The sequence below is a fragment of the Canis lupus genome, unplaced genomic scaffold (assembly GCF_011100685.1).
Source record: "Canis lupus familiaris isolate Mischka breed German Shepherd unplaced genomic scaffold, alternate assembly UU_Cfam_GSD_1.0 chrUn_S597H759, whole genome shotgun sequence".
Taxonomy (NCBI): Eukaryota; Metazoa; Chordata; class Mammalia; order Carnivora; family Canidae; genus Canis; species Canis lupus.
In genome coordinates, this window is record NW_023331536.1 from 1 (window position 1) to 13,627 (window position 13,627).

Here is a 13,627-nt window from a genome sequence, read left to right on the forward strand (position 1 = left end):
CCTGGTTTTGTTGATCTGTTCCACAGTTCTTCTGGTCTCCATTTCATTGAGTTCTGCTCGAATCTTTATTAACTCTTCTTCTGCGGGGTGTAGGATCTATTTGCTGTTCTGTCTCCAGCTCCTTTAAGTGCAAGGTTAGCTTTCGTATTTGGGTTCTCTCCAGTTTTTCAATGGATGCTTGTATTGCGATGTATTTCCCCCTCAGGACTGCTTTTGCTGCATCCCAAAGATTCTCATTAGTTTCCATGAATCTTTTAAATTCTTCTCTGATTTCCTGGTTGACCCTTTCATCTTTTAGCAGGATGGTCCTTAACCTCCACGTTTGAAATTCTTCCAAACTTCTTCTTGTGATATAGTTCTAGTTTCAAAGCATTATGGTCTGAAACTATGCAGGGGACAATCCCAATCTTTTAGTATCCGTTAAGACCTGATGTGTGACCCAGTATGTGGTCTATTCTGGAGAAAGCTCCATGTGCACTTGAGAAGAACGTGTATTCAGCTGCATTTGGATGTAAAGTTCTGTAACTATCTGTGAAATCCATCTGGTCCAGTGAAGCATTTAAAGCTCTTGTTTCTTTGGAGATGTTGTGCTTAGAAGACCTGTCAATTGTAGAAAGTGCTATATTCCAGTCACCAAGTATAAGTGTTTTATTATTTAAGTATGTCTTAACTTTGGTTATTAATTGACTGATATACTTGGCGGCTTCCACATTCGGGGCATAAATATTCATGATTGTTAGGTCCTCTTGTTGGATAGATCCTTTTAGTATGATATAGTGTCCCTCTTCATCTCTCACTACAGTCTTTGGGACACACTTTAATTTCTCTGATATAAGGATGGCTACCCCTGCTTTCTTTTGAGGACCATTTGAATGGTCCATGGTTCTCCAACCTTTTATTTTCAGGCTGTAGGTGTCCTTTGTCCAAAATGAGTCTCTTGAAGACAGCAAATAGATGGGTCTTTTTTTTATCCAGTCTGAAACCCTGCACCTTCTGATGGGGTCATTAAGCCCATTCACGTTCAGAGTTACTATTGAAAGATAGGATTTAGTGTCATCATGATACCTATTCAGTCCCTGTTTTTGTGGATAGTTCCCTTGGACCTCCTCTTTCTTTACAGGGTCCCCCTTAATATTTCTGGCAGAGCCAGCTTGGTGGTCACATATTCTTTCAGTTTCTGCCTATCTTGGAAGCTCTTTATCTCTCCTGCTATTCTGAATGAGAGCCTTGCTGGATAAAGTATTCTTGGCTGCAGGTTCTTTTCATTTAGGACCCTGACTATATCCTGCTGACGCTTTCTCGCCTGCCAGGTCTCTGTGGAGAGGTCTGCTGTTGTCCTAATGCTTCTCCCCATAAAAGTTAGTGATTTCTTATCTCTTGCTGCTTTAAAAGGATCTTCTCTTTATGTTTGGAATTGCAAAGCTTCACTATTAAATGTCGAGGTGGTGACGATTTTTATTGATTTTAGGGGGGGGAGTCTTCTATCCTCCTGGATCTGAATGCCTATAACCTCCCCCCAGTTAGGGAAGTTCTCAGCTATGATTTGTTCAAATATAGTTTCTGGACCTCTGTCCCTTGCGTCGCCCTCAGGAACCCCAATTAAACGTAGATTTTCCTTCTGAGGCTGTGATTTTATTTCCCTTAACCTATCCTCATGGTCTTATTGTCTTTCTATTTTTTACTCAGTTTCCATACTTGCCATCAACTTGTCTTCTATGTCACTCACTCGTTGCTTCTACCTCATTAAACCCTTGTCGTTAGGACCTCCAGTTTTGATTGCATCTCATTTAATTGATTTTAATTTTGGCCTGATGAGCCTCTAAATTCTGCAGTCATGAGTCTCTTGAATCTTTTATGCTTTTTTCTAGAGCCACCAGTAGTTGTATAATAGTGCTTCTGAATTGGCTTTCTGACATTGAATTGTATTCGAAATTTTGTAACTCTGTGGAGAGAGGACTGTTTCTTGATTTTAGTATTGAGGTGAGTTTTTTCCTTCTAGTCAGTTTGCTCAGTGCAGAGTGGCCAACAACATGTTGTACTGGAAAAAGGAGAAAAAGGGGGAAAAAAAAGAAGAAATAAAAAAGAATAAAAAAGGGGGTGGGGAAACAACAGAAACAAACAGAAAAGAAAAAACAAAGGGGAGTATCCTCTGATTCCATATACTGTAAATCCCTTGACTTCCCCTGGAACTTTCCAGGCTGCTTGGTCAATAACTTGCTTTTCCTCTGACCTTCGAGCTGGTCTTCTGGGGGAGGGGGCCTGCTGTGCTGATTCTCAGGTGTGTGCACCTGGGGGAGCTGCCCAGCCCTCTACCAGGTCTACAATTCAGTGGGGATTCTTTATCCTGTGAGGCCCCTGCTCAGGCCAAGGTACAGGGTGACACCAGGAGGGACAACCACAGTAGCGGCGGCCAGCTGTCCAGCTCTGGAGTCAGCTCCCACAGTAACTACTGCAGCTCCAATGTGCAGGGGTCTGGGTGCTCCAGGGTAGGGGCACGATCTGCACAGCTCGGGGCCACCCGGCGGCAGGAGAGACCTGGCTGTCCTTTGTCCTCCCGGCCCTCTGCCTGTGCTGGGGAAGCCCCAGATCCTCGGCTGTGTCTCCCAGTGCCCTGGGCTCTGGGGCCTCTGACACTGTGAATGGACCTAAAGTACCACGATGTGTAATTTAAAAGCATCAGAGTCAATTTTGTGTGAAGTTAACTTATCCTTTATTGCAATAAAAACTCTATAAGCTATTATACAGGTTAAAGAAAAACTCAAAAAATAGAAACAGTGAAATAACAGGGGAGGGCAAGCCTCTGTTGGGCTGTAGCCATCACGAGCCCCGCGGTGGGAGCTGGGGGCGGGCCCCGAGGTGGTCAGGGGGCTGCTAACGGATCGAAGCAGGTTGTTCCAGAGGCAGGTTGCAGGTCTGGCCCTCTGGGGACCCCGATTGCAGGCACCAGGCACTACTCTTCCGGGGTGGCCATGGGAGCAGGTGGCTCCTCACATAGGGGCAGGGAAACATAGGTTCGAACCAGCACGTGCACCACCTTCACCTCAGGAGCCAGCATCTCTGCCTTGACCAAGTCCTCATCTCCAGCAGCCACTATCCCTTCAGACCCGGAACCTTCCCCAGGCTCCACAGTTGGAGCTGGGGCGGGCTCCTCGGTGGTTCAACAGGTTGCTCCATCCCCGAGGCCAGTTGCTCCATCAAGTTAGGAGGTGGCTGGGGCACATCCACGACCTCGAGAGCAGGGGGTGGTGCCTGCTCCTCTTCCAGGGCTCCCAGGGGTGCAGGGGGCTCCTGCAGGGCAGCAGTGACCACTATCTGCAGGGGCTTTGCCTCCCCAGCAGGCGGCTCATCGCAGGCCAAGCCCTCAGCCCCAGCAGCCAGGCCCCACGGGGCAGCAGGCCCCACGGTTGGAGCTGGGGTGCATTCCAGAGTGGGTTCAGGGTGTTTTCCTCGGGCCGAAGCTGTAGATCCAAGAAGACAAAGTATCACCACCAGGACAGACTGTCCACGTCCCTCCCAAATCAAGGCCACTCTTCCCGCCACTCGATGTGTGTGAGGGCAAGAGCCCTGGGAGGTGTCCCCAGGCTGCAGCCCGTGGGGTGGGGTGTGAGCCCACCCCCTGCTCCTGGTCCAGCAGCAAGGAGGCTGGATCTGCGGCCCCCCACATCCCCAGCTCGGCCACCCCCAGTCCTCCTCACCCCCAGCCTCTCGCTCTGCTGCATGGAGGCGTCTGAATTGCCTCAGGTGACGCAGGGCCCGGAGATGCGCATCTGTGCCTGGCATGTGCTGTCTTAACAATTCCAGGAGTTTTATAAGGGAGGGAAATTCTGGGAACTGATGAAAGTCGTCCCCATAATAATTCAGCCATATTTCCATCATGAAGGACATGGCCCTGGGAGGGACAGGCGGGAACAGGCATCAGAAGACAGGGCTCTGTCACATGCAGGTGTCCCGGGGAAGCCCTGCAGGACCCGGCCTTCCGCGCAGGGTGTCGGAGACCAGTCCTGCTCCTCGTCCCCCTGCCACCTGGTGGTCCTGCCTGCCACAGGCCTGCTCCCCGAGGAGGGGCTGGGATGCAACCTCTGTGTGGGGAGCCCAGGCCCAGCGGGGGTGACCATCAGCGTCTCTCCTGGGGAAGCAGGGCTCCCTCCTCAGCCTGGTCCCTGCCCACCTGCCCCTTAAGTCCACCGGCAGGCATCAGGGGACGGGGGGCGTCTGGCCTGTCATTGCCCTCACTGCACACACTGTTGCTCTGGGAAGCTCCAAGGCAGGAGGGCTCGGGCTCTGTGTCCTGCCAGGCCTTGCCAGGAGCCGCCCGGGACCGCCACCTTCCTTCCTGTGTCTCTGTGCTGCCTCCCTCCCGAGGGGCCCCCCGGGGGTGTCCTTCCACTGACTCTAATCTCCCTTCTCCCACGGGGCCGGGGCCGCCTGGTCCGGGAGCCCTCACCGGCCCTCCTGAGCATCTGCTGTTCCCCCGGGTCCAGGTGCCACCAGACTGGGGAGTACGATGCTCCCCACCCCCTCTGCTCTGGGCTCCAGGTGTGGGGCAGAGAGAGGGTTGGGGGGGGCATGGAGAAGGTCTCCCTGAGGGGTCTCAGTGCCTCCCACCAAGCCCACACCCCATCCACCGCTCTCCTTTGCTCTTTTCCAGAAGGGGCATTAGACCTTTTCCCTGTCACGGGAATGCAGATGTGTGGGGTGAGGGGGCAGGCCCCCACCGCCCCACAGCCCCTTCGCTGCCCTCCAGGAGAGGGAAGGCCCTCCTGCAGGAGCCGGAGTCACTCACAGTTTCCAGCACTGCAGGACCACATCGTTGTTACCCCACGCATCTGCGATGCACCCATACCTAGAGGAGAGCAGGGACATCCCATGAATCGTCCTGTGGACGCGACCTCTCATCATAGGGGGCTTCACCCTCTGACCCCGACTAGGCCTTGCCCCGGGGGCAGTCAGCTTTGTGCCCCGGGGGCAGTCAGCTTCGTGCGTGGGGCCACGGGCAGCTCCCGGAGAAGTGCCCGCACCTGCTGGGGCCTCCTGAAGGCCTGAGCATGAAAGGGCTCTGGCCAGGCCCATGGCCCATATCTTAGTGGGCTTGGGGGGTCCCGGGGTTTCCCTGTCTGGCTGCCCCAGGACACAGACCCCCGATGGACTCTCAAACCTCCCTTTCAATGGGGAAACAGGCCGCTCAGGACCCTGGTGATGGGGGGGGCAGGGAGGAGGCACAGGCCTGGTCACGGGGAGGAGGACGGCTGCTGAGCACAGGCACAGCCCCTCTGGCCGACCCGCCACAGGCCAGGCCCCGGGGCTGCCCTCCAGGACCTCAATAGGCCCTGGGGGACCCTGCTCCAGGCGGGGGAGCAGCCCGAGGCCGGGAAGCTCACACCATCCCCAGCCTCCCCAGCAGCAGGTGGCCCAGCCCTGGGCTGCGGAGGGGCAGGTGCTCACTCGGTGAACAGCAGGTCCAACACCTCGTCCGTGGTGGCAAATGTACGATAATCCTCTAAAAAGCTGAAGATGTAGATGACGTCCCTGCGCTGCAAGGCGAGCAGCAGTTGTCGGACTTTGTACTCCAGCAGCTCCGTCCGGGTGAGCTTGGTCAGGACGATCTGATGCCCCTTCCCGGCCGCGGCCCCTGCACCCTGAGGTGGGACAGAGGGGACGTGCAGCCTGCAGGGAGCCGCCAGGAGACCTGGGATCCCGCCCCTGCAGGCCCTGCGCTGGGGCCCCGTGGGCTTGAGGAGCTGGGGCTCCCTCTCCCGCTCAAGCTCCCTGCCTGTCTCTTACACAAACAGGACCAACTATGCAATAAAGAAACAATCTCAGAGGATAAATGTTCAAAATATTTGGATCATTACAAGGACCTCCAGAGACACAGAGAGAGTGACCGAGAGAGGCAGCCACACAGACAGAGGGAGAAGCAGCCCGTGCAGAGAGCCCAGGCAGGGCTCGATCCCGGGCCTCGGAGATCAGGCCTGGGGGAAGGCAGGTGCTAACCCCCGGGGGACCAGGCCTCCCCTGAGGGCTCTATTCTGATGTTCCCACACATCTGTGCACAGGGACTCTGCATCTGGCCCAGGCAGGGGCAGGGCCATGGGGGCAGGTGTGGGGAGGGGGGGATCCAGACTCATGTGGGAGCAGGAGTGTCGGGGGGCCCAGGGGGTAGCAGGCTGGCTTCTGGGACCCGGGGTCCTTCCTGCCGCATCGGGGCCCGGGTGTCGGGGGGCCCAGCCCCTGCACTCACCCTGAGCCCGCGCTGGCCTCCATTAGCTGCGCAGGGCACCTCCCTGCTCCTGGAGGCTGTGGGCAGACGACCCCTTCCTCCCGCTCGCGCCCCACGACCCGGGTGGAGCTCTGTGGAGACAGTGGCCCGGCAGCCAGGCAGGAGGCCTCAGCGCCCGGTCTGGCCCCCTCGGCTGGGCCGCACCCCCAGCTGCCTCTACCCAGACACCCCACAGTGCAGGCGGCACCCACCGCCCCTGGGAACAGCAAAGGGATGTGGCTGCAGGGCCTCGGAGTGACTCTGGGGCGGGTAGAGGACCTCAGGAACCCTGTTTCCCCCCTGCCCACCTTGACATCAGGGGTGACCCTGAAGGGATCCCCGGGGAATGTGCCGCCCTGCAGCGTCCCCCAGCCTGGATGGGACCTGCCCACACATCCCTGGTTCCCTGAACCTGAGGAGGAGGGGATGAGGCTCCCAGGATGGTGGCACTGGGGCCTGGCCTGGCCTGCGCTGTGTTACCTGACGGCGCCTCCTGATCACCGCCCTGACACCTTGGTACCTATGCTGGAGCCACTGCCTACAGCATAGGAACAAGCCGCACCCCTGGGGTTCCTGGGAGCCAGAGCCCCCAGACGTGGGCCGGCAGCAAGAGAACATCTTCTAGTAGCAGATGTCTCCAGCCAAGTGAGCCTGAGCTGGGGCTGCACTGGATGCGGGTGCCTGGTTACGGGGGTTCCCTGTTCTGTTGGGCTCTGTGACACGGCAGTCACCTCACTTCCTGGGACCCCCTCCCTGACCCACTCCTGGAGGAAGCTGCAGGGGCAGCGCTCGTGCTGCCGACACCCCCCCTCCCTGCAGGCGATGGCCTGTGCACACAGTGACACAACCACACCCCTGTCCACAGGCCCCAGGGAAGGACTGTGTGCACCCAGGGCCCCAGCTTGGACACACACCTGGGTTCAGACATGACTGTCCAGTCTTCCCCGGTTTGACCCCGGAGAAGTCGTTGTGCCCGTCGGGGATGGTCTGCATCTTGCCTGTGGGATAGGGAGTGTCCTAGCGGGGGCTTCCCCCAGACGTCCCAGGCCACTGAGGCCTCATATCTATGACCTTGGAGGCGGGTGTCACCTGCAGGACATACCTCCACCCACACGTTCTTCCTTGGTGTGTACATGCGTCCAGGCCCACGAGGTCCTGTGTGCACAGGACTAACACACTAATGTTACCTATATGGCAGGGCTGTTTACCTGTAAAATACTGCAAAAAACTACCTATTACAATGTCTGCTATTTATTGCTGTCACCAGTGATGTCGATGATAAGAGTCTTTTAAAAAGATACTTTTATTTTAAGATTATACTTTATTATACAGCTCTAAAGCCACACATGTTTTAAAATCCTAAATCCACATTGGGCCAGAACAGCTGGCTGATAAATAGATTACATTCCAAATATGTGTCAGTAGACACCATTAGCCAAATTAAAAAAAAAAGAATAATAGAAAAAGAGAGGCACTTTCTAGGGACAGTGTCCTTTACATCTCAAGACTATGTCTTGTTTTTTACATGTGGTATCTTATAGTAGTTGGAATTTTGGTATTTTAAATAAAGGGATTATTTTCCTCAAACACACACACACACACACACACACACATGGGCACCGGTACCCTCATTCTGGAGGCCCAGAAGATGACAGTCCCCCCAGGGCAGGGATGGGCAATAGCTCCCCACGATCCTAGGCTCCTGAATCCAAGGCAAACCCTACAGAAGGTGTCGGGGTCTTGGCCTAGAAGGGGTGAGGCCGTCCTCATCCCGAACCCCTGCCTGTCGTGCGTTCCGGGCCCTTCCCTCGTTTCCCCTGGGTGAGCTGTGGACGGCGGTGCCCCCAGTGGGTCGCCCTGACCTGGGCCCTAGGAAACCTTGCCGTCAGTCGCAGAACTGAACGTAGACAGGAGGCCCTGACTCTCCAGCCTGACCCCGACTGAACTGAAATCATGTGGTGTGTCCACGCACACTGACCGAGAAACAGAGACAACGGACACACACGCAGACACATGTGCAGAACCAGGAAGTTGGCAGAGGAGAAGCAAACATCATTGAAGATCATTAAATAAAAAAAGAAAGAAAGCTGAATCTCGAATGGAGAAAATGGAGCAATTAAAATAGAATCATGAAAAAATAATTCATCAAACCAAAAGCAGAAAGAGGGATAAAGAGGCAGGAGCACATCGGTGACACAAGGCGGCAAGCCTCGAATGTCAGGATGATCGTGCCTCACGGACTCCACGGAACACAAGTCGAGCAACAAGCAGCACCTTCCAGCAAAGGCCTAAGCGGATTATTTTGTGTTGTTTGTTTTTAAGATTTTTATTTCTTTATCCAAGAAGGTGGATTTATTTATTCTTTATCCATCCGAAGGTGGATGCTCAACCCCTGAGTCACTCGGGGGGTCTAGACTAAGCTATTTAAATGTTCAAGTGATTGTGAATACTGTTTGTAATGTGGTAAAATTTCTGTTTACTAAGAAGAGAGGGCAGCCTGGGTGGCTCAGCGGTTTAGTGCTGCCTTCGGCCCAGGGCCTGATCCTGGAGTCCCGGGATCGAGTCCCACGTCGGCCTCCCTGCATGAGCCTGCTTCTCCCTCTGCCTGAGTCTCTGCCTCTCTCTCTCTGTGTCTCTCATAAATAATAAAAATCAGTATATACCACATTTCTTTATCCATTTATCTTTGATGGACATTTGAGTTGCTCCCACCCCTTGGCTATGATAAAGAATGCTTCTATGAAGATGGAGGTCTCTCGGAGACTTTTATTTCTCTTTCTTTTTTTTCCATCTTCTTACCTTAATAGAAGCGCGAACACTTCTCACTGTAGTATTCCAGCTGTTCTCTCTTTGAATCTCAGGCCGAATTCATAGGTTTCAGGATGATTTGAAAGTTATCTAGGTAAGTGGGTGGGGACAGGTGACCTGGGGACCCTACTCTTCCGCCATCTTGCCCCCGCCTCCTAAAAAATCTTAAATAACTGACTAAAACTATTAGAAATGGTGGAAGAGTTCAGTAAGCATTGCACATAAAAGATCAATCTCCAAAATCAACTGTATATCTACATACTTTCAATGAACAATCCAAAAATAAAATTTGAAAAAATAAACCCATTTACAAGAGCATCAAAAATATATAAATAAAATCTGAGGAATAAACTTTACAAAAGAAGCTTATAACCCAATTTCTGAAAACTACAAACACTATTTAAGGAAATTGAAGATCTAAATATTTGGAAAAATCATATATTTATGCACTGAAAAATTTAACATTGTTTCATAGCACCCCTGGTCCAAATTATCTCCAGATTCTATTACCTTCCAATAAGTAGATAAACATTCTCACACTCAGATGGAATTGCATGGGTGCCTAGTATCCTGAAAAGAACAAAGTAGATGGAATTCTCAATTTCGAAACTTTCTGAAAAAGAATAGGAAACAGACAGTGTGAGAAACAGTGTGGTACTGGCGTAAGGATAGATATATTAATCAATGAAATAGGTTTCAGGATCCAGAAGTACACCATACATCCATGATCAGCTGAATTTAAGTATCCGTGCCATGACTATCCAATAGGGTAAAAACAGTCATTTCAACAAATGGTCTTGGAACACTGGATGGCCACATGCAAAAGAATGAAGTTGCATCTTCACCTACACCAAATACAAAAACTAACTCAAAATGGATTAAATCTAAATACAGGACATAAACTAAAACTTCTTAGAAGAAAAACATGCAGATAATCTTTTGACCTTGAGTTTAGCATAGAATACTTCAATATGGCACAAACAGCACTGGACTTCAGTGTTAAATGCTCTTGTTCTTCAAAGGACATAATAATGAAAATAAAAAGCAATCCATATAATGAGATAAATGTTTGTAAATCATATACCTAATGAGAAACTTATTTCCTGAATATATGAAAAAACACTAATAAGTCAATAATATAAGTACAAAAAGCTCAATTTAAAAAAAAATGGGCAAAGGATATAAATAGACATTTCTCCAAGGAAGATCAGAATTGCTGATAATTACTTGACAAGATACCCAACACATTTTCAATTTTCATTGTATCCATTACCAAAGCATCTAACCATACCGTGAAATAGACTCCATATATGTACCACACCGTACAGAACAGTGCCGCTTCCTAGATACTCAATGCAGTTGTTCCTCAGGACAATCCTATAAAATAGGTATCATGGTGCCCATTTTATAGATGAGGAAATTGAGGAAAGGTACCTCATCAGAGTTTTACAAAGAGCAGGACGTAGAACTAGGATTCATCTCAAACTTTTATTAAGTCCACAAGTCCAAAGATGACTTTTAGAGCTGTAAACTAAGTATTATATTAATGTTTTGCTCTATTCAGAGTTTTTCAACTAGAAGGAATCTGAATTTATAAATTGTAATTTTTCTAGAAATATTTGTTTTCTAAATGATCAGAATAATTAACAAAGTTCTATTCTTATATTTTCATAATCTCCTACATATGTAGGTTTATAGATCTACATCCTTTCTCATTATAATAAAGCTTCATTCAAATTTCTGTCCTCCTTCCTTTTTGTGTGGATTAAGATTGATGAGATTTGGTGGATTAAGATTTCATTTAGAAATTAATAATTTTATTTATTAATATTTTATATTTAGAAACATTTTAAATAAATATACTTAACAATGGATTTACTCTACTTTTTAATTTATCCATTATTTTATTTCAGTTATTATTATTATAAGATGTTTTAAATAATTATTTTTTTCTGAATTTCTGGGAAAAGTTTACATATTTTTATTATTTCTATTCTATTCTATTATTTAGTTTTAGAGAGAGAGAGAAAGAGCAACCACAGGAGTTGAGAGGGGAGAGGCAGAGGGAGAGAGAAAGATGAGAATTGTAAGCAGGATCCACACCCAGTGTGATGTGGGCCTCCATCTCATGACCCTGAGATCATGACTTGAGCCAAATCAAGAGTAGAACGCTTAACTAACTGAGCCATCCAGGTGCCCCTACTATCTCTATTTTAAAAAGCTTTAGCAAAATTTTTCTAAGTGAATGAATGTGTACTATTTCTCTTTTTTGCCATTATTTTTCATTTTTAGGGCAAGGTCAGTTCCCATCTGATGGATGTCAATAACCATAGCTGATGATGATACTGGTAATACGCTTTGTTTGACTGCACAGTAGTAGAATCCTCTTTGCATGACCTGCGGCTGGCAAGACAATTGTTTCAACTTCCAGTACCATTAGGCTCGTATCAATCATATTTCTTCTACAGGAAGGGTGGCATCTTTCACTTCATATTCTAGATTCTATATTGTCTCTGTGCAGGGGATGCAACACTATCCCTCTTTGGATGGAATACTAGTAGAAATCACCAGTCTCCTTTCATAAAGGATTGCACTGCACTGTACTGCATATCCCACAATATTCAATCAACTTCATTTATTAGTTCTACTTTCTCACTATTTTTTTTAAAGAAACTTAAAGATATTTAAATTGGCATATAAATCCAAAAAAGAACTCCACAGAATATTTTGTGAAAAAAGACACCTGGATACAAGTGCTAGAGATGGTGTCGTCACAGTGCTTCTTCAGAGATACTTGGCACAGTGCAGAAAGAGTTAATGAAAATGAGAAACCATTTGAACGGTGACTACATTTAGAAATCTATCTTAAAGAAACCATTAAAGATATTCAGAATGTATATTTAGTATTATTTAGATCAGTCATATAACAGCTGGAATTACATATTTAAACAAAGGCATTTAAAAATACTTATGTGTTATATGTGTGATAAAAGCATTAAATTCTACCCTTGAAACAACATTACACTATGCCTAACTAACAAGAATTAAAATAAAACTTAAATGAACAAAAATAAAAATACAGGATATAAATATACACCGTTAGAGATTATAAGGAGTTCCCGAAAATCCTTTTATTAGTGAAATTCATTAACATGAAAATACTCCAAGTTAATGTTAAATGAAATAAGGGGTTAAAAACTGAAACAGAATATGTATCTTGCAGAGAGATGAAAGCTAGCATTTTGAGGTGACTGTTATATTCTCTTTTTTTCAAGATTTTCCAGGTTTTTTATGATATGTATAAATCAACTTCTATCACCTAAAACTTATAATTAAATTATTGGTAACAATAACTTGGAATTAATTTATTGGTTAATTTTTCTTCATTCTCTGAATTTATTCTGGATACATATTGATGAGCACTCAAAGTTCAATGTACTATTGTACATTGTTAACTGTAGACTTTATTTGTTCTCTCATCTTATATGGAAGGCAACAATACAAACTTATATAATATAACACCACTACCAGTTTTTTTGTATATTATGGTTTGTGTAATTAAATGAAATTAATTAAATATTAATTATTAAATATTTTATGTAGTCACCAGTGGGGAATGTAATGAGCGATAGAAAGGATTGCATTTGCAATTATGTGTCTTTGTATATATGTAATTATAAATAAATATTTTTGAGGCATTTAAGATGACTCAACTTTCAGTACTTTACTATAACACTGTCCAGTCAGTAGTAATTATTTTTCAAAATTGGTTTTTAAACATTTTTAATTAATTGTAATAGCTTCAAAAATGGATATATTATGGAAGTGTCCTCAAAAACTTAAAAACAGAATGACTATGAACTAGCAATGGCACTATTAGTATTAAAGAATACAAAAATACTAGTTCCAAAATACGCATGCACCCTGATGTTTATAGCAGCATTATCTACAACAGCCAAATTATGGTAGAGCAGTCCAAGTGTCCATCAACTGATAAGGGGAACAGAAGATGTGGGGGATCCCTGGATGGCTCAGCAGTTTAGCGCCTGCCTTCGGCCCAGGGCATGGTCCTGGAGTCCTGGGATCAAGTCCACATCCGCTCCCTGCATGGAGCTGCTTCTCTCTCTGCCTATGTCTCTGCCTGTCTCTCTGTGTCTCTCATGAATAATACATAAAATGTTTATAAAATAAAGATATGGGGATCCCTGGGTGGCTTGGTGGTTTAGCGGCCTGCCTTTGGTCCAGGGCATGATCCTGGAGTACCGGGATGGAGTCCCATGTCAGGCTCCCTGCATGGAGCCTGCTTCTCCCTCTGCCTGTGTCTCTGCCTCTCGCTCTCTCTCTGTGTCTTTCATGAAATAAATAAAAATCTTAAATAAAAGATATGGTATATATAGATATATAGATATAGATACATAGAGCGTGTGTGTGTATATACATACATATATATATATATGTATTAGAATATTACTCAGCCATTAAAAAAGCCATATAAAAAGAACCAAATCTTGCCATCTGCAAGGACGAGGATGGAGCTAGAGTATTATGTTAAGCAAAATATGT

At 47.4% G+C, this 13,627-nt stretch overlaps 1 protein-coding gene across 1 annotated transcript; it reads right to left on the reverse strand.

Moving 5' to 3' along the window:
• Positions 1-3,090: 3,090 nt before the first annotated feature.
• Positions 3,091-6,938, reverse strand: LOC119874679 (ral guanine nucleotide dissociation stimulator-like). Its single transcript, XM_038589652.1, has 5 exons — positions 6,737-6,938; positions 5,443-5,636; positions 4,784-4,843; positions 3,696-3,889; positions 3,091-3,458 (listed from the first exon to the last, which is right to left on the reverse strand). The coding sequence occupies exons 1-5, from the start codon at positions 6,872-6,874 to the stop codon at positions 3,091-3,093; spliced, it is 954 nt and encodes a 317-aa protein (XP_038445580.1). The 5' UTR covers positions 6,875-6,938.
• Positions 6,939-13,627: the final 6,689 nt, after the last annotated feature.

Excerpts from the sequence above, each read along its gene's own strand:
- LOC119874679 (XM_038589652.1), bottom strand. The coding sequence starts at position 6,874 with ATGTTCTCTTGCTGCCGGCCCACGTCTGGGGGCTCTGGCTCCCAGGAA. Across the intron at positions 4,844-5,442 it reads TTGGACCTGCTGTTCACCGA|GTATGGGTGCATCGCAGATG; the intron begins GTGAGCACCTGC and ends GCTCTCCTCTAG. Across the intron at positions 3,459-3,695 it reads AGCAGAGCGAGAGGCTGGGG|CTTCGGCCCGAGGAAAACAC; the intron begins GTGAGGAGGACT and ends TTGGATCTACAG.